Source organism: Vombatus ursinus, unplaced genomic scaffold (genome assembly GCF_900497805.2).
Source record: "Vombatus ursinus unplaced genomic scaffold, bare-nosed wombat genome assembly UNPS02014332.1, whole genome shotgun sequence".
Classification (NCBI taxonomy): domain Eukaryota; kingdom Metazoa; phylum Chordata; class Mammalia; order Diprotodontia; family Vombatidae; genus Vombatus; species Vombatus ursinus.
In genome coordinates this window covers 3,905-30,518 of record NW_020954110.1, presented here as the reverse complement: position 1 = coordinate 30,518, position 26,614 = coordinate 3,905, and the positions used below count along the sequence as shown (strand labels likewise).

General features: G+C 41.9%; 1 protein-coding gene across 1 annotated transcript; it reads left to right on the top strand.

The window, feature by feature from the left end:
* Window positions 1–421: 421 nt before the first annotated feature.
* Window positions 422–25,820, top strand: LOC114042252 (solute carrier family 22 member 24-like). The gene is made up of 10 exons (XM_027860910.1): window positions 422–823; window positions 1,459–1,562; window positions 5,434–5,588; window positions 5,685–5,853; window positions 14,443–14,560; window positions 16,666–16,781; window positions 18,345–18,559; window positions 20,852–20,954; window positions 23,867–24,073; window positions 25,754–25,820. Exons 1-10 carry the CDS (start codon window positions 422–424, stop codon window positions 25,818–25,820), a joined length of 1,656 nt encoding a protein of 551 aa, XP_027716711.1.
* Window positions 25,821–26,614: the final 794 nt, after the last annotated feature.

The following is a 26,614-nucleotide window of genomic DNA, read 5'->3' as shown; positions in this document are numbered from 1 at the left end:
GTGAAAACATTTCTCTTTCCTGGAAGTATCTGGAGCTCTGTTTCCAGGTCTCCCTCTTATTACCTTGGACTCCATATGCAGGCTTGAGTTCTACTAGGGATCCTCTGGGCATAGGTACTCCCATAGAATGGGTATTTAAGTGCCCAAGCTTGGTGCTGATGTTTCCTTCCAGCTAGATACTAAACCTGTGCCAGTTTTTCTTCATCAATAGTCTGAAGTATTTTGGCATCCTCAACTGCACACAGACCTGAGAACACTACCTACTTACACCACTCCATCAAAGTGAGGAGGAAGGTTCTGAGGGAGGGGTCCTCACTGGTCTAAAATTACCTCCTGTGTTTTGTGGTAGCCAAATGACTACTTTCTTCACTCAGTAGCTCTCTGAAGAAACTCCCTTCTTGGAGCAGGCATTCCAGTCCTGATGGCCTTTGAGGATCTCTTACCTGAAGTTGGAGATAAGGGAAGATTCCAGATCCTTCAGGTCTTTTTTTTTGCTATCCCTATGATACTTATTGGCAGTCATTTTCTGCTAGAGAACTTCACTGCTTTTGTCCCTGAGCACCGGTGCTGGGTTCACTTCCTTGACAATACCTCGGCTTTGCTCAATGTCAGTGGGAATCTTAATTTTAGTTCCCTCCTAAAATTTTCCATCCCCCTGGATTCCAATGGGAACCCAGAGAAGTGTCGCCGATTCTTCTGGCCACAGTGGCAGTCCTTGGGGCCAAATGTCACAGGCCAAAACGTGAGCCAGCTGGAGATGGAGCCGTGTGTGGATGGCTGGGTTTATGACCAAAGCATCTTCACTTCTTCCATTGTGACTGAGGTAGGAGGTTCTTCTGCTGCCCCTTTCCTATCCCAGGAAGATTTCATTTTCCTCTTCAAAAGGTGACACTGATTTGGGACTTGATTCCCTTGGTGAATGGTAGAATCAGATTGCTCTCCTCTGCCATCCGTCCAGCTCACAGCTCCCTTTGTGATAAAAAGTAGTGAGGGATCCCTTGATTAGGTCCTGCTGCCAAACACCAAATACACAATGCAAAGAACATTATTCTGCAGATTTTTTTATGCTGAAGGCACAGACTCTTCTGCATGGGGGAAAAAGTTATTGAGCTCAGAGCTTCAGCAACCTGATATACAATATGAAATACATAAGCCCTATGGGTACAATGGAATTTCACAGAAAGCAGGAGGGGAGGTTATGGGTATGCACAAAAAAGCAGAAGATAAAGATGTTTGCATCAAGAAGGTTGGGGTCAAAATGAACTTAAAATTGTTGTCCCAAGCTTGACTGTATGATGTGCAGTTGTGTACAGGAGGCAGTGTCCCTTACTTATCATAGTGGGGCAAGAAACATTTTTTCCCATCACACTTTTTCTCCTTCATAATGGCAGCAAGATTCCTGAGCCCCAAATTCTCTTTCCTCACTTTAAGATCTGATGCTCTCATCCTGTCTTTCAGTGGGACCTGGTGTGTGACTCCCAGACACTGAAGTCCTTTTCTCAGTCAATATTCCTTGCTGGAAATCTGGTTGGATATCTAATATGGGGCTATCTCTCAGACAGGTGAGTTTTACCTGGACACAGATGTTCTGAAACCCAGGGAGCCTAGGGCCATATAGCTTAAAATTGGAAGATGATACTATAGATCATTTAGTCCAATTCACTCATTTGACCAAGGAGGAACCCAAGCCCCATGGAAATACAGAGACTTGCCCAAGGTCACATAGCTAGAGTCTAAAGCAGATGTCAAACCACAGTCTCTCTGCTTTTAAGTCTAGCATTATTTCTACACAATACTAATTGCCCAAAATAACAGGGAGAAGAATCAGGGCTAGATTTGTAACTGTGAGTTGAGGTGAGTCTAATGCTGAAACAGGACACAGTAAAATAAGCTGGTTGGTGTTAGGTTGAACTTGGGGCAACACTCAGTCATAAGCATTTCTTAAACTCTTACTATGTGCCAGAAACTGTGCTAAGAGCTGAGGATAGATAGACAAACCAAAACAGTCCCAGTCCTCAAGGAACTGATTTTTTGTGGGGGAAGTAGCATGCAAACAATTGTGCACATTCACAAAACATTTGGCTGAACAAGTTGTGGTATATGATTATGATGGAATACTATTATGCTATTAGGAACAACAAGCAGGATCTGGCAGGAAAACCTGCAGAGACTTACACAAACTGATGAAAAGTGAAATGAGCAGAACCAGGAGAACATTGTGCACAGTAACAGCAATACTGTGCAATGATCAACTGTGAATGAACTAGCTATTTTCAGCAATGCAATGATCCAAACCAGTTCCAAAGGACTTCTAATGAAAGATGCTATCCACCTTCAGAGAAAGAACTGGTGGAATCTTAATTCAAATCTAAACAGTCTTTTTAAAAGCTTTCTTTATTTTTATTGTTTGTTTTTTTATCTCTGTTCTCTTTCACAGCATGACTAATATGGAAATATTTTTTGCATGATTACCTCCATATAAACTATATTATATTTTGTCCTATGTCAGGAAAGTGGGAGAGTGAGTAGGAAGCGAGAAAATGTGTTACTCAAAATGAAAAAAAAAACTGTGTTAAAATTGCTTTTACATGTAATTGGGGAAAATAAAATATAAAGTTAAAAAAAAGAAAAGGGCTTGGCAAGCCCTCACACCAGAGGTGTGAGTCCTCCCTGAACAACCCATATACCCATTTATCTTAACTAGTCAAAAGAAGAAAGAATACACAGACACAGAGCTGGGTACAGAAAAATGCTTCACTCAGTGGGAATAAAAGATGAGAAAGGGGAGAAAGAGGTGATGGGGAATTAGAGGGTAAATTAAGTGAAAGATTGGTTTTATGTTCAAAAATATTTATGGCTGTTTTTGAGGCGACAAAGAATGGGAATCTGGGGGGCGGTCCATAAACTTGGGAAGGGATAAACAAACTATGATATATAAATGTGATGGAATACTAATTCCCTGACCTCTTCTCAGTGCAATCATCAGCCAGGATTCTGCAGGACTAGTGATGAAACATGCTATCAGGTGGTCCTAGTAGAATAGCGAAGGACTCTGAGTGCAGAATGAGACCATTTTTTTGGATATGCACAATGTATGAATTTATTTGGATTGAATATTCGTGTTTTAAAGGGGTTTTATTTTTCTCGTGACCTTAATTCAGGGGTGGAGGAGGGCAGCAGAAGTGGGAGTGTGAAAAGGTGGCTGATTTAAACAAATTCAATTAAAAAAGAATAATAAGGAAATTTGAAGGAGAGAAGGTTTGGGGGGATAGATAATGAAGTCAGTTTTGGACATATTGAGTTTAAGACATCTGTATCAGTTTGGGGTGTCCAATGGGCAGTTGGAGATGCAATACTGGAAGTCAGGAGTGAGGTTAGGGCTGGATAATAGGACTGAGAATAATCTGTATAGAGATAATCATGGCTGGGAGCTGATGAGATCACCAAGGGTTATAATATAGAGGGGAGAGGATACAGCCTAGGGGGCACCGTGGTTAATGGCCATGACATGGATGAAGATCTAGAAAAGAAGACTGAGGCACAGCAGAAGGAGAACCAGAAAAAAATGACGTCATGAAGACCTGGAGAGGGTGGACTATCAGGGAGGAGTGATCAACAGTGCTAACGTCGGTAGAAAGGGCAAGGAGAATGAGGCTGGAAGAAATGGCCATGGGATTGGGCAGTGAAGAGACCATTGGGAGCTTTGGAGAGAGTAATGTTTCCTTGGAATGATGGAGTCAGGAGCCAGACTGTAGAGTGAGGAAAAGAGTGAGAAGAAAGCAAATGGAGGAACCCTTTGGTTTAGACTCAGCCTTCTCAAGGAGTTTAGCCAGAAAAGGGAGGAAAGATATGGGATATGAATTATTAGGGATAGAGGAATCAAGAGAGAACTTTTGGAGGATGAGGGAGACATGGTAATCCCCACGATATAGAGGGTGAAGGTTTTTTGTGGAAAGCAGAATGCCGCCAATGGATAAGGAGAGAATAAAGATGAGTGGAGGTGGGGAGAAATCTGCCAGAGGGAATCTGGCACAATGGATGGAATGGTTAAGTGACTCCTCTTTGTTCCCCTGGAATGCAGGTAATAAGCAGCAGAGTCCAAATTGGGACTCAGGTCAGCTGACTCCAAAATCATCATTCTTTCCATCTGTACTAATGGGTCTTTTTTTCCCTGGGAAAACCTTGGGGTCATTCATAGAACTTTGTGTTTCAAACAAGCATTTGTTAAGTGTCTACTGTGTGGAATACACCACACTAGACATTAGGTGACAATACTATCTGTGACTTTTCATTCAGAGGGCATGATCTCTTCTTTCATATAAACCTGTAAGGAGAGGGATTGGTTCAATGGTCAGTCAGTCACCCTACCCCACCTACAGATGCTCTATGGACCAATAAGATGCTTTATGGCCTGACATCTTCATCAAGTGAGAACACCTCTGAGGGATCAATCCATCAAAGGTACAGCCTGGATGTGACAAGTTTCAGAATCAATGTGGAAGGAGGGAAAGCCATTGCATGAAATGAGATCATGCTGCAGAGACAGCTGCCTGGCTACAGTGGATAGAGTGCTGGGCCTGGAGTCAAGCGAATCTGGATTCAAATTCTGCCTTAGATGTGTGAACTTGGGCAAGTCACTTGATTTTTGTCTGCCTCATTCTACCCAGCTGTAAAATAGGGATAATTATAGTACGTACCTCACAACATTATTGTAAAGACCAAGTGAAATATTTGTAAAGCTCTTAGCAAACACCTGTATGTAGTAGGTGCTTAATAAATGTTTGGCCCATTCCCCTTCTTCCCCTTCACACCACCTCCATCTTCAAGCTCTCCAGAGTCAGCCTCCTGCCATGTTATGGGTACAACAAACAGATTAACTGTCGCTCAGGGCTTTCTGTTTGTCACTTCATATATTGGGGTGTCTTGCACCTATGAGATGGGTCAGCTGGCCATTCCTGGTGGCTATTACACATGGCCTTCAAGAACCAAGGATATTGTTAAGAAGGAGGATCTGGGTTTAGATACTGTATCTGACCCTCCCTGGGGGAACCTTGAAGTCACTTAACTCTCTGGGCCTCAGTTTCCTCTTCTGCAAAATGAGGAAGTTGGATTAAATGGCCCCTAAGTTCCCATTCACACCCAGATCTATGATGTATGACCTCTACATTAGCAAGTTTGTTGGAGAACTCTTCACTTAGGAGGAGCTAAATGATAATTTGTTGTGTAATTTAACTGAATATAGGCGAACTGAAAACTCAGCTAAGGCCAGTCACTACTGGCATCTGTACCCTGGGTCCTGGCAAAGGAAGGCACACGGGGAAAAGGTGAATGATGAGGCCTGAAGTCTAGACGGTTACCAGGGGTGTGCTGGGTGGAGAGATGACTTTATGCCTCAGTCCTAAGGTCACACCCATCTGGTTTCCCATGATGTAGGTTTGGGAGAAAAGGAATGTTGCTTCCAAATTTCCTCATGTTGGCTGTCTCCAGCACCGGCACTGCCTTTGTCCAGTCATTCCCAGTTTACTGCTGTTTTCGCTTCCTGTTTGGGTCTTCAGTAACAGGAATCATGGTTGGCAGCGGAACCCTCAGTAAGTCTTCATTGTGGGACTACTTCAACATTTACATTTGTTCTTTGAGATCCCACTTTTCTCTGAAATTAATTCTGTGCTGTGGTTTCCTTTCAGCCCAGGAATGGACCACCAACCAGCACCGGCCCATGGTAACAGTCATTTTCACTCTGTGCTTTAGCATGGGCCATCTGTTTCTTGGGTTTGTGGCTTATGGCATCCAGGAGTGGCGCAAATTCCAGCTGGTAATGTCTGCTCCCTTCTTTGCCTTCTTCCTGGCCTCTTGGTAAGTGCCCCCGGGGCTCTTGTTCTCTCTCTGAGAGACTGCAGATGGAGGGTGAAGAATCCCAAGCTTCTTTACATAAAAAGCTCAGTTCAGGATGTCTCAAGTCTAGTAAGAAAATGGGAATGTTTCCCATCAGGAGTTAAAAATCCATGTGTGGATGAGATGGCCTTGAAAGCAGATATTTTCTTCCAATAATCCTAGGTTATAAGAAGTAATGAAAATAAAATGAAAGTTATTCATTTTGAGCAGACTTTTCCTAAAAGGAATATCCCAGGACAGCAGAGATGACATAGAAAGTTCATTAAATTTCAATGGAGAAGTCATGAGTTCAAATCCTACCTTTGTCCCTTGTTAAGTGAGTGACCTTGGTCAAATCACTTATGTACCCCTCTGCAAAATGACCGGGTCAGACTAAGTGACCTTTCGGATCCCTTCAAGTTCTAAAACTATAGTGGCAAGTTAAGATGACCCCTGCATTGGGAATGAATAGGTAAATTCCCTCTCTATTTACTAGGCAGCTAGAGACTGTATACTCTAGGGGGCTGGGCTTGGAGTCAGGAATATTTCACTTCTTATCCTGCCTGAGATATTTGCTAGCTGTGAGACCCTGAGGAGGTCACTGAACCTCTCTGGGTTTCAGTTTTCTCACCTGTAAAATGAGTTGAGTAGTAATATCTCCCCCCATGAGTTGTTGTGAGGATCAATTATAATTCAACTCATGGTAATCTCCATAAGGCACATTTCAAGAAAAAGAAGAATGAGTTTAGAGTGCAAGAAGTCAATATCTATTTTAAAATGTATAAGCACATGATTTAATAATGCCAGATAATAAGAATGATTTAAACCTTCTTTTAAGTTTTTTTTTTGGTGCGGCAATTGGGGTTAAGTGACTTGCCCAAGGTCACACAGCTAGTAAGTGTCAAGTGTTTGGTCTAAGGCCGGATTTGAACTCATGTCCTCCTGACTTTAGGGCCTGTGCTCTATCCACTGTGCTACCTAGCTGACCCCTTAAACCTTCCTTTAAGAAGGCAGAAAATAGTTTCTTGGTTAATACTAGGAAGAAAGAAAGAAAGGATGGAAGGAAGGTAAAAAGGAAGGAAGGTAATATAGCATGCATATCTTGCTATTATAAATAAAGACATAGTATGTGTGTCTCTGTGTGTGTGTGTGTGTGTGTGTGTGTGTGTGTGTGTAAAAAGATGAGGGAGTTTATTGAGTAATTGCTCCCCATCTATCCCTCCTAAAGTGAGTGATAAAGCACTAGGCCATCATACCTTAACTAGTTGGGAAGGAGTCCCCATTTAATCAAATCAGTCAATTGGATTCCAACTTAATGTGAAAAGACCTTGATCAATTTAGCTGTCTCTGATGAGCCATTGGATGAAATTGAAGAGACATGATACAGGAAGAGTGTCCAGATTGGCTAAAGAAACTAGGTCTATTCTTGGGCTCATCTGTAAAATCTCAAGCCAGTTCTGACTCTACAGACATTCAGATTTCTGCAAATGGCAAGTCAGGATAGAGTGTTCCAGCTAAACCTCCTGAGAGGGGAGGGCCTTGGCCTTGGCCTGCCCCTGCTTCTTCCTTCCATCCACCTCACTCCCCAATCCCCTGAGGTCCTCAGGAGGACTTTTCTTTCTTTTCTTTTTATAAATTTATTTCATATTTTGTTTTCCCCAACTACATGTAAAAACAATTTTTAACATTCATTTTTTAAACTTTGATTTCCAAACTCCCTTCCTGGCTCGCCACCACCCTCCTTGAAGGAAAGCAATTCGATATAGTTTATAAATGTGTAGTTATTCAAAATATATTTCCATATTAGTCATGTTGTGAAAGAAAATGTAGACAAAAAAATTCAAGAAAAATAAAGAAGGTAAAAAAAGGTATGCTTCAACCTGTATTCAGACACCATCAGTTCTTTGAAGATAGATAGCATTTTTTACCTTAAGTCCTTTAGATTTCACTTGGATCATTGTATTGTGAATAGCTAAGCCCTTCACAGTTGATCATCTTACAGTATTGCTGTTACTTTGTACACAGTACATTTCACTTTTCATCAGCTCATGTAAGTCTTTGCAGGTTTTTCTGAGAGCAACCTGCTCATTATTTCCTACAGGACAATATCACAATCACATAGCACAATTTGTTCAAGCATTCCCCAACTGATGGGTATCTCCTCAATTTCCAACTCCCTGCCAACAAAAAAGAACTGGAATAAATATTTCTATATAGATAGGTTCTTTTCCCTTTCTTTTTTTTTTTTTGTCTCTTTTGGATACAGACCCAGTAGTGGTGCTGCTCCATCCAAGGGCATGCGTGGTTTTATAGTTCTTTGGGCATGGTGAGGAGGACCTTGCTAACCAGTCATCTGGAGGACTTCCCATCTCCCCATCAGCACCGTTCCAGTGTTCCTGGAACAGCTTGCTGACAGTTAAGTCATGGGGATAAGAAGTCAAATGCAGACTGCATGCAGACTCATATCCCTGAAAGATCCCAGAAGGAAATTACACTCAGCCTAAGGAGATCTTAAGCAGCACATGAAGGAGAGAACATTTAGTTTCTCCTTTGCTACATATCCTCTCCATGCTGGAGCCCATCTCCCTCTGTACTGTCATGTACTTGTGGGAAAGGGTATCCCATCCCCAGAGAACAGATTGATGGGGTTTCAAAGCAGATCAAAGCATCCTGGTTTTTTCAAACTTTCTTTATTTTCTTGGGGGTTTTCTTTGGATCTCTGTTTTTCTTTTACAATATGACTAATGTGGAAATATGATTTGCATGACTGCACATGTATAATACATAACAAATCACTTGCCTTCTCAATGAGAAGTGATGTGAGAGAGGGAGAATTTACAACTCAAACTATTAAAGAAACACATGTTAAAATTTGTTCTTTACATTTCATTGGGGAAAAATGAAATAGAAAATAAAAAGGCATAGTTAGAACAACTACAAAAAGGAAAAAGAAACCACTGCTGTTCCTGTTCTCCCCTAAGGGTCTTGCCACCGTACCAGAAACAGCTGAGCCCCAGTCATTAAGAAAGACGTTCTCTCCCCGTTATCTTGTCTCACTTGGTTAGGTGTTGGGTTACTGGTTTGTGCACACTTCCTATCGCTGTGGTAGAATGTAAGCTCCTTGGAGGCAGGGGCTTTTTCATTTTGATCTTTGCATCCTCAGCACTAGTACAAAACCTAGCACATATTAGGAACTTAATAAATACTTCTCAACCTGAATTTGAATCTGCCCTCTGGTTGTTCTATCCTGGAAAGCGAAATGTTTAAGGAGCTCTACACTCTTTTCTTTGGGAGGTTAGGTGAGAGGAAGAAGAAATATTGAATCCTAGATTCAGGGAACCCTTGAAATTTAACTTCTATTCTCACGTAGGTTATAAATGTTGTGAAACCTACATGGCACAGGTCACGTGGTCACACACATTTTAACAACGTTTTCAGCTCTGTCATACCATGTTTTAACATCCTCTCTGATCATGTTTAGCCCAGAGATGAGATGCCCATCCATGGGGAATTTCAAGCAGATGTTGGATAATTTTATGTTGGCAGTGTTGGAGAAATGATTCCTCCTCAGGTACAGGTTGGACTGAGTCACCATTGAGGCTCTTTTCTACTCTGAAATGCTGTGCTTTGTATTCCCAGTGCTAAGCACAATACTTGATAAAGTGTAAGTGCTTAATAAACTCTTGTTGACTAACTAGCCAAATCTATGAACAGAGGTCTAGGCATCAAGATACCTTGGCTGTTAAAGAAAGCTACTCCTAAGACAGAATCTCAGACCTGGAAAGAACCCCAGGGGTAATTGAGGGTAATCCAAACCTAAAGAAGCATCCCTTGTACAACATTCCCAGAAGAAAAATTGCCTGTTCACATCCTTTTAGCACTTGCCCATTGGGGAATAGTTCTTGTTATTATGTTTGTATCAATTGAATATATACTGTGGATAACAGAGGAATGATAACAAACACATGGATCTGGATAACAGAGATATTTGTTATGAAGATTGTTTTCTTCATTGGACTCAACTTGTTTCGTTGCAATTGGATTGACTTTGTGCAAAAGCTTTTGAATTATATGTAACTAAAACAAATATATATATTTTCTTTACTGATTTTCTCTAGCCCTTGTTCGGTTAAAATCTTTCTCTTTCTCTCTCATAATTAGCCTGGCACATAGTCGACATATAGTAAGTATTTATCAATTTATTGAAGATAAAGTTAAAAGAATTACTCCCCAAAAGGCCTCTCCACCACATTTCTGTCTTCTCCAGCTTCTCTCCAGCTGTGATGGGAAAACAGTCTCTCCAATTTTTCTCAAACCCTCCCACTTAATAGTCTTTCTCTAGACTCACTCCTTATCAAACTACCTTTAGAGTGCTTCTTCATAAAATAACAGCTGAACCAAGTTCAACAAGAAAGTAATTTCTCCAAATTTTGTTTCTGCCTCCTCCATAGTTTATCTCATAGATCCTCCACAGATCAAAATTCAACTGATTATTATTCTCTCCCTGACTCCATCTCTTAGGATGATGCTGCAATGGTTCTTCCATATTACCTTCTCTTCTGTTAAAGCAACAGTTACAATTTCTACAGTCTCTGTAGGAGAGGCTTTTGGAATGACCTCTCATGAATCCTTTGAAGGCTGTCCATAAAGACCACTGGAGGACTTGCCCTCTGGCAACATCTTGGCATGCTGTTGGTACTCAAGCATGACGCGGGCTGCCCATAGGTTACCCTTCACTTATGCTACATAACTTTTCTAGTGATACCTTTTGGATCAGTTCTTTAGTCTGTTCTCACCATAAATTTCTCCATAGCTCTCTAGGGGACTCACAATGTCAGTTCTTAAGATATCGTGGCAGACCGTATTTTGTATAGCATCCTGGGAAGCAAAGCAATGTTAAAGAAGTTAGGGCTTGGTCTGAAAGAGAACTTTCATTCATACAGATTTTGAAAATCAATTCCATTTCTACTCTGGAAGCAATTGTGAAATACATATTCCTGGACACAACACTGGTGGCAGGCAGTAGGGGGTGTTGAGAAGATTTTGATTTTTTAATGAATAGAGACAAGACTGGAGGGTCAGGGAGAGCAGACCCTTTAAGGGGTGAGTGAGTGTTAGTAGAGCTAGGAATCTCATGGAAACATGTAATTTAGGTCTTTTCTCCATTTTCCTTTTTAAAAATAAGTTTGGTTGATGCATTTCATTTCTAATGTCACTTTCTTCTTCCCAAGCTAGATCTGTATCATACTTTGTAACAACCAATAAATCACTTAGCTTTTATTATAGATGCTAAGCAGTATACTAGGCTGAGGGCACAAATACCCAAATTAACAGGCCCAACCCTCAAGGAGCTAATACTACCAGAGGAGCTAATAGGTACATATGTAAGTATATATAAAAGGTGGTCCTGTCTCTAACCCAAAGTATCTGAGTGACCATGGGCAAGTCACTATACCTCTCAATGCTCTAGGCAAACCTGCTAAGACAAATTTGCAAGGAAAGAGAGATTTTCATCTCCTGAGAGTTCCCTATTCCAGTGAAATCATAGGTTCAGTCTTTATCTCTAATTTGCATGGACCTAATTACAGAAATGGGACAAGACTGAGAGTAGGAAGGTCTGGGTTGGAACTCTAGCTGTGGGTCCTAGGAATGTCGCCTGCCTTCAAGCACTCCTGCCTCACTTTCCCACTTTCTGTGTCAAGTGGGTTCCTGATCATGCTGGACAGCGACTCTTACATGCAGTGAGATCAATACCTCACCCAGCACTTCTAGAGCGACAAAACTAAGAGAAGTTATTGAAGAAATGCTGCACCTTGTACGTTCGGAAGCTCTCCTTTTACACAGCTGAGAAATGGGTCTATGAATTCTTTGGCAAGAGTGGTGACATAGAGGAAATCATCATGGGCATGGATAGAGTACAGAAAACAGCATGTGGATTCTGTTTAATTGAATTCTACTGCAGAGCACATGCTGAAAATGCCAGGATGTACTTTAATGGAACTCATTGGGAGAATGGAATCATCTGCTCAGATGAGGATGCTGGTTCCTAAAAGGGCAGACAGAACAGACAGGGAAGATCAGGGGGCAGGTATAAGATGAGGATCGAACAGAATGTAATGCTGGAATAGGAAGCTATAAAAAAAATAGGTAAAACCAATGAGTGACGAAAGCCCAGCATTTAAAAAAGAAAACTTTGGCCAGTTGACAGATCCTACAAAGAGCAGCACTGAAGTCCTGAAAATGGTTTACTTTTTATTTTATTTTTTAAACTAATTTATTTTGATTTATCAACAATCACTTCCATAAGCTTTTGAGTTTTAAGTTTTTCTCCACCTCCTCCCTGACCTCCCTCTCCAAGACAGCATGCAATCTGATATAGGGTATACATAGACATTCCTATTAAACATATTTTCACATTAGTGATGTTGTAAGTAAGAATTAGAACCAATAGGAGGAACTACCAGAAAGAAGAAACAAAACACAACAGAAGAAAAAAAATAGCAAATACTATGCTTCCATCTGCATTCAAAGTCGATAGTTCTTTCTCTGGATGTGGATAGCATTTTCCACCATGAGGCCTTTGGAGATGGCTTAGATCCTGGTATTGCTGAGAATAAGTCTATCAATATTAGTCATCACACAACGTGGCTGTTACTGTGTACAGCGTTCTCCTGGTTCTGCTCACTTCACTCAGCATCAGACCATACAAGTCTTTGCAGGTTTTTCTGAAGTCTGCTTGTTCATCATTTCTTACAGCACAATAGTATTCTATTAGATTTATATACCACAACTTGTTCAGCCATTCCCCAATTGATGGGCAGCCTCTCAATTTCCAATTCTTTGCCACCACAAAAACAGCTGATATAAATATTTTGGTACATGTGAGTTGTTTTCCTATTTGTATGATCTCTTTGGGATACAGCCCTAGAAATGCTGTTGCTGGGCCTAAGGGTATGCACATTTTTATAGCCCTTTGGACATAATTCCAAATTGCTCTTCAAATTGGTTGAATCATTTCACAACTCCACCAACAATGCATTAGTATTCCAATTTTCCCACATCTTCTCTAACATTTATCATTTTCCAGTTTTGTCATGTTGACCAATCTGATAGGTGTGATGTGGTGCCTCAGAGTTGTTTTGATTTGCATTTCTCTAATCAAAAGTGATTTAGAGCATTTCAAAAATGATTTACTTTTAACAGGCTCTCATTTAGTCCTCTGCCTCTGTATGAGAAGTAAGCCTGAATCTTCGACTTCGCTTTCCACTCTGAAAATCATTGAATGTCAGAACCTAAGGCAGTGACTTTGGTCCTGGTGCTGGAGCCTTGGGGTCTTGTCTGCTTGTCAGGAGGACTTCCTATCACCTGAGGAACAGTTAGTTGTCAAGCAGATCTATTAATGGATATTAACGCAATACAGCGCAGCTTTACTTGATGCAAGATTAGGAAAGTCTTATTGTATGACTATGTTACTATGCATGAATCAGGGCTTGGAGTCATCATTTAGAAATACAGCCCTAATGAAATGTGTGTGAAGTGAGTCGAACGGTCTATCCTCTAATATCAATATTCTAGAAATTAGAATAGTCTTATTTCTAAGCTGTTTGAAGTTATGTCTTGTTTCCAAGGGGACTTCTAATTCATATAGATATAAAAATTTGTTAGAGAATTCTTGAAATGGCTCTGCCTCAGCACCAATGATCTCATATTCCCAGGGACAGTTCTCTGCTCTTGTGCTCTCAATGGATGATGTAGAAAGAAATGTGTATTTACAATGTTAAGGGTGATTATTAAACACATATTTAAGCTTTCTAATTAAGGCTGTGGGGAAGATATGTTAGATAAATTCAGGAGGCATTTGTTTTAACCTTGCAATTGTGACAAGCGGAGGCTAGACCTATTGTACTTATTTATTATTTTATTTTACTACCATGATAAAGGAATGGAGAGGGTTTGGAGGAAAACCTGAAAATCAAGGAAACAAAACATTTCTAATAGCAAAGATCAGATAAGCTCTACTTCAGATGGATGGAAATGTCTATTTCCTGGGCAATGATTTAAGACATATCCAAAATAACATGTCTCCTCCCTGCATTTGCATTGCTGATACAAAAATGGAATTCTTGTGAACTGTTCCCATGGGATAGAGGAGGAGGAGATTTGCTCCCACTTAGAGCTTCAAGCGATGAAAACATGACTTAAATGCTATCCAATCTATAGACAATTTTAGAAGGTTTTCCTGATAGGTCTATGTGATCATCTATTGAGAGGACAGATTTGAGCCCAAAGCGAAAAGCTGTCCTGACTCATTTAAAAAACTTTTATCAAAGGGGAAAAATCAAGAAGGGCTCCAGCTGATCAGCAACTCTGGCCAACCTGTTAGAGGTCTGTGGCATAGGATAATTGGGAATGAAAGCTTCCACCCATGAACTCTCTTTTGTATGTTAAGTGATGCAAAGTAATTAGTTGTAGAATTAATAAGAAGAACCTGAGCTCTGCTCCACACAAGCGTGATTTTGAATAAGGAGAAAATGGAGAATTAACTATATCTCTCATGCACTATTTCATTAGGTGGTTGCCAGAGTCTGCTAGATGGCTGATTGTCCAAAACAGATATGATGAGGCCTTAAAGGTGCTCACAAAAGTTGCAAAGATCAATGGAGTAAAGGAGACCACCCTGACTATAGAGGTGAGAGGAGAAGGAGGAGCCAGGGCTGGGATGTGGGAAATGGTGGCTTTTCAGGCCAAGCCCAGTAGCCAGGGGCCTACCAAGAGAAAAGTCCCATCTCTGATGATGTTTCTCCAAATCTCAGTGGGCCAGGGAACAGTAAGGGATGGGGGTGGATACTTTAGTCCATAGTGGACAGTGCTACAGACCTAGTGATTGAGGGTCATCTCAGGCCATAGTGAACTTGCCTTTTGAAGACATCAATCCTGGGGCTCCCTAGCTGTTTCAGATAGGGAAACAGGACTGAGGGAAGAGGTGCTGGGACTATGGGAAGGGGTAAGGGTCCCCTGGTGGAGGAGGGGGGAGGGGGAGTTTCTCTCCTCTCTGGTTTCAGAGGGTCCCTGCAGCCCTCTGCCCCCTCCCCTCCTGTCTCAAAATCATTCCCTGCATTCCTTCCTGTGGGCTGTTTCTGTTTTTCCTCCTCATTTCTTTCTTTGCTCAGTGGTTTAACTCTAGCCGTGCCATTCCATAAAGAGACAATGTGAAATGGTCAATGAGACAATTAAGTAACAAAGATTAAATGAGATCATACATGTAAAGCACTTAGCACAGTGATTGCCACATAGTGATAATAAGTGCATATTCTCTGTCTCTCTCTAGACTCCAGAGTAGCCTTGACTGTGGCCAAGGATACCAAGGGTCACCCACTCACGCATGGCAAATTTAGGAAAAGAGTCTTAATGAGATTTGTATGCAATGAGTTTAGCGATTTGTGCTCTGGTAACTACAGGAGCACAAGGCAGGCACTGAAGCCAGCTCTTGAAGGCAATGTGGATAGAACACACAGCAACTGTAAGAAAAGTGCCCTCTGTCCAAGTGAAATCCTCAGCCTTCTGTCCTGCTGCAAGGAGGAGGGAAAAATACAACAGAAGAATGGTGTTCTCTCTGTGGAGCTACATCCTCTCTAAACAATAACTCATGAGCCCCCACTAGTATGGTGGCTTTTATTGTTCAGCCAAAGAACACAATCTAAAGCAAAGGCATTTAAGGAAACAGCATGAAAAGAAAGTATCGATATTTTCCCCATAAACCTGGGGAACACTTTCAATAATTATACTATACAGTATCAACATGTAGAGTGGACATGTGTAGGGAACAAAATACAATACAAAATCCCCACATAGGATGTCTATAGGTCACCTAGTCAAACTCCCTCATTCCATGGATGAGGAAAGTGAGGTCCAGAGAGGTTTTCAGTGACTTGCACAAGTTCACACCATATTAATGGAGGGATCTGAATCCAGATATTCTGGCTCCAGAGTCAGCATTCTCTTTGCTCTACTGCATGTGCATGGAGAGGAACCCAAAGAGGGAATGTATGAGATCAGGACATGTTCAGGGACCAGCCAATGATAGAGTTGAAGCTGGAAGGGACCTCAGAGGCTTTCTAATTCAATCTCCTCATTTTACAAATGAGAAAACTCAGGCACAGGGAGGTGAAGAGACCTGTTTATTCTATATCAGGAGTATCAATGGCAAGACTTGAAGCCAGGGCTTTTGCCTCCATAGCCAGTGCTAATGCTGATAATTTCCCTTCTGTTGATTGTTACCTTATATGATGCATATATGTTAGAGTTGACTTAGTTCTGAAAAACATTTAGCCATCTGATTCAGATAGTACCTATGATATATTTTCATTAAAGTTTCCTCAAAATGCATTGATGTTGCATGGAGTGCTATGTTTATTTCTAAGCTGGATGTCAGTAGTTCCATGGAGGAGCACCCACGGAGGATATATGAGGCCAAAGTGTGCACTCCTCCTGCTGCAGTGACAGACATGGGCATAGCCTGTTGTCTCTGCTGATCTTGCATGACCTCAGGGCTCTCAAAGTTAATCTTCTGGTGCCATGGTCACAGGCATGGCTTCACTGGGCATGGTATTATACAGCTTGTCATTAGGGAAAAGAAAGATTTAGTAAGACTTTGAGATCATAGCCAGTGAGTGCTCATTTGGTCCCAATCAGGGCCTAGAATCTATTACCCACCCAATCCTTCCTGCTTCTTCCTTCTATTTTTCCATATACTAACCTTCAGATTGACTCTCTGCTTGGCTCTTCTCTCTAAAGGCTTTGAGATCCACCATGGAGATGGAACTGGTTCCAGCACAGACCCGTTATACCATGTTGGATTTGGTCTACTTTCCCATCCTGCGTACAAGAATGCTCTGTTTGTCCTTTGTAGGGTACGTTCCCCATAATGGGTGAGGAATGTGAAAGCCTACAGGTACTCTCTCCAAATGTCTCAGGTTGACATAGTAACTGTGCAGGAGAAAAGAAGGGACCCAGTTCAAATCTTTTATCTGTCATTCACATAATTGTAGAACCTTAGAGTTGGAAAGGCCTTTGAAGGCCATCTAATGCAACCTTAGTATTAAAAGGTCATTCACTGGTATTCCCTGTCCTTAACCCCACTAAAGGTTATCCAGCTTCTGACCAAAAACCTCCAATGAGAGGGAGTCCACTACCTCTTGGGGATGCTCATTCTACTTTCAGATAGCTCAAACTTCTATGAGGTTTTCTTTTGGTTGTTGTTTAGTTGTTTCAGTCATGGCCACCTTAATGACTCCCATTTGGAATTTTGTTGGCAAAGATACTGGAGAGGCTTGCCATTTCCTTCTCCAGCTTCTTTTACAGGTGAGGAAACTGAAGCCAATAGGTGAAGTGACTTGCCCAAGGTGACACATCCCATTACTGTCTGAGGTCAGATTTGAACTCAGGTCTTCCTAACTCTAGACCTGGTGCTCTATACAGAACAGAGTGAGCTGTAACATTTATTTGGATAATTAAAGGTTCTTATCACTGTACTATCTTGCTCCAATGCACCAGGTTTGTGATTAATTTGCCAAACTCCTCATCCAATTTTTCCCTCTGCCCAAGTGGTATATAGTAAAAGCCTGTAATAATATCAGTTGTGTTGTTCCCTGCTTTGATTCTCATCCAAATGGTGCTAATCCTCCCCACCCCAATTTCTGGATTCTATGACTATTACTGAATAACTGTGACATCCTTGGTCACTTCATGGTCCTCATCTACTGTGTTTTGTGAACAGCGTTGTCACTTTAATTTGGGTCCTTAGCTGATAGTTATTTGTGGCTAAAAGGTAAGGGAGTTAATAAAATTAGCTAAACTTCTAAATATACATTTAAGGTTAGTTAATGCTCCTAACATCTGCCTTGTCCATACATCCCCATAAGAGCTTAGGCTGCCACCCCCCTAGTGGCTTTACCCTGCACTTCTGGTACTGGCCTTTGGAGCTCTCCACAATCTGGCTCCAGGCCACATTTGCAGACTTGTTTACCATTTTTGCCCTTCATGATCTCTACATTGCACCCACAAATGACCTGACATTTGCTGAACTAGGGAGTCCATCTCCCACCCTCTGTCTTTGTATGTGAGGTTCCTCATGACTAGAACTCACCCTCTCCTCACCTTTGCCTTCTGGAATCTGTGGCTGCCTTCAAGGCTCAGCCCTGGGCATCAGCTCCTACTGAAGCCTCTTCTGGTCTGCCCACTTGGTGATCCTGTTGCCCTCCTGAATTTATCTGGCATTGACTTAATTGTACTCAAGGAGAATCGCCACCCTCAGTAGAATATGAACTCCTCGTGGGTTGGTGTCCCTAGCACCTAGTATAGTCCCTGACACCCAACAGTGTTTAATTATGGCTTGTTGAACTGACCTGGATTTAATGGTGAGCTCTGGCCTCCAAGTGTGATGGATTTTCTGCTTCCCCCACTGTCTGCTGCAGTTTCACAACAGGGATGCTTTTCTATGGGTTTTTTCTGGATCTTCAGAACTTGGGGAGCAATATTCAAACACTCCAGGTTCTATTCGGAACTTCCACCTTCCTAAGCAGGTTTGTAGCCTTGTTCATCATGACCCGCCTTGGCCGTCGAACGATAACAGCGAGCTGCCTCCTCCTTGCTGGACTGTTCATATCTGCCAGTGCTTTTCTGCCTCGAGGTAAGAGAGTGGGCTTTGAGGAAAGGGGGAAGAAGGGGTAGGAGAAAGTATGATTAGAGGCAGCTCAGTGGCACAATGGACAGAGCACTGGGTCTGGAGTCAGGACAACCTGAGTTCAAATCCAGAATCAGATTCTTCCTAACTGGGTGACCCTGGACATATTACTTAACCTCTGCCTGCCTCCATTTCCTCCTCTTTAAATAGGGATAATAGTAGTACTTACCTCTTAGGGTTCTTGTCAAATAATATTTGTAAATGCTTACCCCAGTGCCTAGCACATAGTAGGCTCTATATAAATATTACATATACTATCAGTATCATCACCATCACCATCATCATCACCATCATCATCATCATCATCGTTGTCGTTGTCAGTATCATCATCAGTATCATCTTTGAGGAGAAGGTCCTTCCCCACCCCCCAGGCTGGCTTGCTTGTGGCCTTGCTGGGCTGAGCAGACCTCCCCCTCCCCCTCCTGCTTTGCAGCATAGGGCACTGAAATGAATCTGGGACTTGGGGTCTTGATTCTGCCAAGGGACTATGGAGGGAAAGGATGTACTCTGGTGCCCTTTGTGATACCCTGTAACTTAGAGCACAAAGCTCTTGGGGCAGGAATGAATGGTCATTACAGGCTCCTTGAGTGTTGGGACTCTAGAGGCAAAGTAGATGGAGATATGCTCTCAAAGCCGATCAGTTCCTCCCATTTACATTGCATGTCCCTTGTATATACATAGCTGTTTCCTTGTCCTGTCTCCTATTAGAACACAAGCTCCTTATGGGCCAGGGCCATGCTCTTGCCTTTCTTTGTATCCCCAGGGCTTTCCATAGTGTTGGAGATAGAGTAAATGCCTCACATGTACCGTCTGTGTGACCCTGGGCCAGTCACTGAACTCCTCAGTGGTCTAGGCCACTATCAGACTATAAATTGCAGAGAGAATGCCAATCTGAGTTGATAAGTTGAGTTTCTTTACTTGGCCATCCCCTATACATCAGGTAAGGAGAAAATCATAGGGCCAGTGCCTAGACCTATTGACTGTTAAGACCAGAAGGACCTTTTGAGAGAGACCCCTGAGTGACAGGATCACAGATTTAGAGTTGGAGGATTCCTCAGAGGCCATCTGATCCAAATCCCATTTGTACAGATGAGGAAACTGAGGCCCAGGAAATTGAAATGACTTATTTAAAGTCCCTCAAGTAATGAGCCTCAGAGGTTGGATTTGAACTCAGCTCTTCTGGCTGTAAAGGCATCACTCCTTTCACTATGCCATGGTACCTCCTCAACTTTCTCATTTTGAAGAAAAGAAAACAGGCTCAGAGAGGAGAACCCACTTGTCCAGAGGTGCAGAGTGAATAAATGACAGAGCCAGGACTCAAACCCAGGCCAGGATGGATGAGTAGGAAAATAGGAATGAGTGATAGATGAATGGATAGATGGATAGAGAGATAGATAGGTAGATAGATAGGCAGATGGATGGATAGATAGATAGGTGAATAGATGGATAGGTAGATGGATGGATCGATGGATAGATAGATGGATAGATGATTTGATAGATAGATGGATGGATGCAAGGATATATAGATAGATGGTTAGATAGATAGATGGATGGAAAGATGGTTACATGAATAAATGGCTGGATATTTGAATTGATGAATGGATATATTGATAAATAGATGAAGAGATAGAGAGAGGGTGAGATAGATAGTACAATTGATTGGAATAATCATGACTAAATAGCTGCCACATGACTTGAATTTAGGTTTACTGAGTTTCTTAAAGGCAGGATCCATTTGAATTCATCTTTACACTTAGCACAGCACCTTACACAAAGTAAGGGCATAATTAGTATTTATTCTTTGGTAGATGAAACAAGCAAATAACAGTTACCATTTATAGAGTCTATTAAGGTTCGCAAATTGCTTTGCATGTATTATCTCATTTGTTCCTCACAACAACCCTGGGAGGCAGATACCAAGATCCCCATTTTACAGATGATGAAATTAAGGCTGAGACAGGTTGAATAATTTGCTGAGAGTCACCCACAATAAGTTTAAGAACTCAGATCTTCCTGAGTGCCTAGCATGTATCCCTACACTACCTAACTGCCTCTAATAATAAATATTATTAAGATAAATGAATGAATGGGTCCGTCAATTAAAGGAATGAATGCATGGGTGAATAAATGAATGGATTGGTTGAATGAAACAATGGATGAATGAATGAACAAATCAATGCTCCAAGATGTGTGGAACTCTGGTTTATTGAGGGCTTTTGTTTTGTCTTTTGGTTATAGGAATTTTGCGTGTGGTTTTGGCAATGCTGGCAATTAACTGTATTGTGGTCTCCATTTCCAGCAATAGTGTCTATTCCGCTGAGCTCACACCCACAGTCGTCAGGTAGGAAAGAGCATCTGGGGATGAAGAAGCAGCCACTACTGTTTCTAGGAGAAGTGGGAAGGAGGAGAGACTCAGTAGAGCAGATCCCCCAGCAGGCCTGTCAGGGAGATTGTCTGTGTCTGGTGTTCTCCCTGACATAACCCATGACAATGCTGTCTGTGCTGTCCTTCCCAGGATCTTCTTTCACTTCCTTATCAGACTCTGGAAAGGGGGTCAGAGGAGTCCTGTATCACCATTGTCACCTCCAGGTTCTCCCTGTGCCTCTTTCACTCAGTAACCTTTTCTCCTTTGGAGTCCATACAATGAACATTTTCTACTCATTAAAAAGATTCTTGGTGACTATTGAGAAGGGGAAATAATGGTTACAAAGGGCCATAATGGTGGAGTCATCAAGAGCAAGACATGCCAGACCAACCTTATAGGCTTTCCTTTTTGGACAGGATCACTGAAGTAGTAGATAAGGGGAATGCTGTAGAGAGAGTTTGTGTCAAGTTTCATGTTTTTTTTCAGAGGTAGGGGGAGACAATTGGGTTTAAATGACCTGCCCAGGGTTACACAGCTAGTAAGTGTCTGAGGCCAGATTTGAACTCAGGTCCTCCTGATTTCAGGGCTAGAGCCCTATCCACTGTGCCACCTATATCTTAATTTTTAAAAAAGCTCTTGATAAAGTGTCTAATACTATTCCTGAGGAGAAGGTGGAGAGACATGCATTAGATGAGATCACATTAGATAGATTCAGAACTGGTCGCATGGCCAGACTCCAAGGGGAGTTGTTAATACTTCATTGTCAATGTGGCAGGATGTGTCCAGTGGAGTGCCCCAGGGATCTGTGGTTTGCCCTGTTCTCTTTACCCTTTATGTCAATCACTTGGGTAAGGCATAGATAGCCTGGTGATCAAATCCACAAATAACCAAAAACCGGGAGGGATCTCTAATGTACTGGATGAGAGAGTCAGGATCCAAAATGACTTCGAGAGGCAAGAACATTGGACTGATTCTCAGAAAATGAAATGCAATAAAGATAGATGTAAGCCAAAAAGATCCACTGCACATTGCTTCCAGGGACAAAGAGGTGATAGTTCCTCTGTCCCCTACCCTTGGCACACCTCATCTGGGCACCACAGATGTTGATGATCTGACAGGTATCAAGAAGAGGACAACCAGGATGGTGAAGGGCCATGAGTTTATGACCCAAGAGGATCAGTTGTAGGAACTTGGCATGTTTAGTCTTAAGAAAAGCAGATTCAAGGGGAAGACGAGTCCTGCCTTTTAGTATCTGAAGGATTGTCTTGTGGAGAAGGGAGTAGTCTTGTTGTGTTTGGCCCTAACTAAGAAGGAAAGAAAGAAGGGAGAGAAGGTAGGAAGGAAAGAATGAAGGAATGGACAGAAAAAGACAAATAGAGTGAGGAAAAGAAGAATGAAGGGAAAAGAGGAGAGAAGCAAGAAAGGATTTCCTTATGAGCTCTGAAAATGAAGACAAAGCTAATCCTTTTTTAACAATTTAGCGAAAAATTTGTTTTTCTTGTTCAGTCTTCAGTTTTGTGCAACTCTTTGTGACCCCATGGACCTAGAATACCATGCCTTCTATCCTCCACTACCTCTCAAAGTCTGTTCAAGTTCATGTTCATTGTTCCCATGACACAATCTATTCACTTTATCTTATGCCATCCTCTTTTCCTTTTCCCTTCAATCTTTCCCAACATCCCAACATTAGGGTCTTTTCCAATGAGTCCTTCTTCATATTATGTGGTTGAAGTATTTAAACTTCAACATCAGTGTCTGACCTCCCAGTGAATAGTCTGAATTAATATCTCTAAGTCTTGACTTATTAGATCTCCTTGCTGTCCAAGGGACTCTCAAAAGTCTTTTTCAGCACCACAATTCACGTGTCGATTCTTCAACATTCAACTTACCTTATAGTCCAACTCTCACATCCATAAATTGCTACTGGAAAAACCATAGCTTTGAGTACGTGGACCTTTGTCAGCAAGGGGATGTCTCTGCTGTTTAGTATTCTGGCCAGGTCTGCTAGAGTTTTCCTTCCAAGGAGCAAGTGTCTTTAAATTTCGTGGCTACAGTTGCCATTTACAATGATGTTTGAACCCAAGAATAGAAAATCAGACACTGCTTCCATTTCTTCTCCCTCACTTTACCAGGAAGTGATGGGACCAGGTGCAAGATATTTTGTTTTTACATTACCTAAATTTCTCCCATTATTCTTCCCCTCCCTCGCCTTTGAGAGCCATCCCATATAACAAAGAATATTTTAACAGGAAAAAAGAAAAGAGGAAGAAGAAAAGAAAATGGGTAAAATTGATCAACACCCTGAAAAAGTCTGAAAATATCGGGTGAGAGAGCCCATGGATCTCTCACCTCTTCAAAGGGGTAGGAGGAGAAGGAAGTGTGTCTAGTCATAACTCTTCTTTGTGTCATTCTTTCCATTTTCTTGTTGTCTTCATTTTGTATGTTTTGTTAGCTTTTCCAGGAAATAGATGAGCCACTAGTCTGTATCCTCAAGAAGCTTACACTCTACTAGGAGGAGAGATAGGAGAGAATGGTGGCACCCATCCCAGGGTGCTACCAATGGAGGAATTTCATCCTTACTAGGAGCTTAATCCTTTACCCATTCAGCTATAGATGCAAGAGCAAAATAGGAAAAATTAAGCTATTGAGGCAAGATCAAACTAACATATCTGCTTACTTGTTGGCAAGAACCTTTGGGGGATAGAGCGACAGTTTCTTTCTTTTCAAATGTATAAATTCAAGGAGCCCTTGAGCTTCCTGCAGGTTTTAAGAACTTTGGTCCAGTAATAATTCCCACAAACTGTAGAGTCAACTCACAGGAAGTTAAAGGAAGGGGCTATTTAACAGGTGTTGAGTCTAGGACAATCAGATCTCCTTTGTCCTGACAGGGGCAGGTGCTTGGGACTCATTCTTATGGTAAATCGGATTGGGGCAATTCTGGCCCCATTGGTGAATATGCTCAAGCACTACCTTCCAGCACTGCCACTGATCATCTTTGCAGCCATGGCCATCACTGCCGGCCTTGTGGTCTTCTTCTTCCTCCTGGAAACCCAAAATAAACCAATGCCTGACACCATCGAAGATATAGAATGTGGGTGAGTACTGTCTGTGGTGTCATGGGAAGGTCACTTAACTCATCTGAACTTCATATTCCTCATCAGTAAAAAGAGGGAGTAGGACTAGAAGAATAAATGAATATTAATATTAAATAGATAATAATTACTTAAATAATTACTGTTTGCATGCTTTATGCTAAGCATTTGGGAAACAAATATGTAAGCAAAGTGTCTCTACCCTGAAGGAACTTGAATTCTACTAGAGAAAGAAAATATACATTAGAGAAACATGGGCCTGGATGAATATTTTGTTCTGGAGGGTCACAGAGAGGGTGACTGGAGCCATGGGAGAGTTGATTGACAAGGTCTTTCCAGGAGCAATGGCAGCCTTGTTTTCAATAACTTTCAAGAGCCGGAAAGAGGTTATGGGTGTGTCAGATAATGGGGTGGAGGGACATAGCTGATGACATTGACAGGAGAGTTTAGGAAGGTGGGAGAGGCATCAGCCTTCAAATTTCATAGTTTTGTGGAAGGTCAGTCCTTTCTTGCCTAAGAAGTCTGTCTATTCTTCTAAGAGAAGGAGATGAAAGGAATGTGTGTCATCTGTATAGATAGTAAGCCCCTTGGGGCAGGGACTGATCTGACTTTATCCTCCTATCCTCAGGACTCCATAGACTACTAGAATGCTTTTACACAATAACAGCTTAACAAATCTATCATTCTTTCTGTTCTCATGGAGGGGGTAGAAGGAGTATGAGAAGCCCATTAAAGATACAGAAGGAGTGGTCGGAGAGGTAGGAAGAAGAAACCAGAGTCTAGGAAGCCAAGGGAGATCATAAAAAGAAGAATGTAGAGGGCCCTTCTATGTTTCCTGATTTGAAGGGATCAGGAAGAGGATGGAGAGCCAGTGAAGGAACTAGTGCTCAGAGTGGTGCTGTGGAAAGGCTTTCAACTTGGACTGCAAAGCCCTGGCTCCAAGTCCTAGTTGGCCAGTTCATAACCATGGGACTTAGGGCATTAGGACAATGCAGAGGCTGGACAACTGAGGTCCCTAATAGCTCCGACATCCCATACTAGAGGTCACCAAGTCTAATCCCCTCTTCTACAGTTGAGGAAGCAGTCCCAAAGTAGGGCAGGGTCTTCCCAAAGCCATACTGATTTTAAGTAGCAAAACTGAGATCCATTCCTAGGTCCTGGACTGTGCTGTAGAATTTAAGCTTTTCAAAGGCTTGGAATGTTCCGTATTATCATATATTATAGAGCTGAATGGGACCTCAGAGAGTCTAATCCCCTCATTTTACAGATGAGAAAATAAAACAAGTTGGCCACAGTCACATAGATAAAAAAGAGTTAGAGGCAGGGGCTCTTTCCAGAGCACGCCATTGTTTTGTGTATCTCCAGTGACCAACATTAAGAGATGCCTAATAAATACTTCTTGAATTGGATTGAATTTTGAGATGAAAACTTTTTTTTAAATTTTTAAATGAAGGCATTTCCACAAGGTGGCGCCCAAAGACATAGACTCATTGTATCCAATAGTTATCCTGGGCTTCCTAGCTATCTCAGACAAGTTTCCTCCCCCTAAGTTAGATGAGGTAATGTTTGTAAAAGCATTTGGCGTGGTGCCTGGCTGATAGCAGGAATAAATGCTTATTCACTTCCCCTTTCCTCTATTGCACACCCTCACATATGTTTCTTGTTTCCATTCTTTCATGGAAGACATTCAAGGGAAGGAGCAAGACCTAGAGATGAAGGTGATGCTGCAGTGAAAATAAGTCAGTTTTAACATCGCTCCAGGAGTCTGACAGGGAAGAAAAGGACTCTAGTCTGACCTGAGAGTTCCCCTTCTCCTGGAGGGAGTCCATGCACCCAGCATCTAGAGCACCAGTGCTCCTGCTTGGACTCCTGGTTTCCAGGAGGTTCCAGTATGTGAATCAATCAACAAGCATTAATTAAACACTTCCTAAGTGCTAGGCACTGAAGACACGAAGACAAAAACCCAGCAAGCTTTGCTCTCCAGGAGCTCACATTCTGCCTGGGGAGACAACACAGACCCAGATAAATGAACACAAAATGTAATTAAAATAAAGAGTCCCAGAGAACACTTCACAGAGAATCTGTGCTCATTTTCCTGAAGCTGCCCTGACTCTGAAGCTTACTTCTCATGCTTCCCCTCCTCTCACCTCTGTTCCAGTCAAACTTGTCTTCCAACCTCCCAGTCACTTGCCTTTGCACAGGCTGTGCCCCTATGCCCAGGTTATTTTACCAACTTGCCTTTCCCTCTGACATTCCTTAGGTACCAACTCCAGTGAAAAAACATTCCTCATTCTGCTAGTTACTAGTGATGTTTCCTTCCCCAAATTGCCTATGTTCATTCCTTTATATGCACTACAGATGCCACTTGCCCTGTAGAATGTAACCTCTTGGAAGGGAGGGGCTGTTTTGGTTGTTTCCTTTTTGTGTCCTCAGCACCCAGAATGGTGCCCTGTCTTGTAGGGTCTTAATAAATGTTGATTGAACTGAATCAAATTGAATTATTCAAAGTCAATATGAAGGGAGGTCAGTAAAATCTGGCAGTTG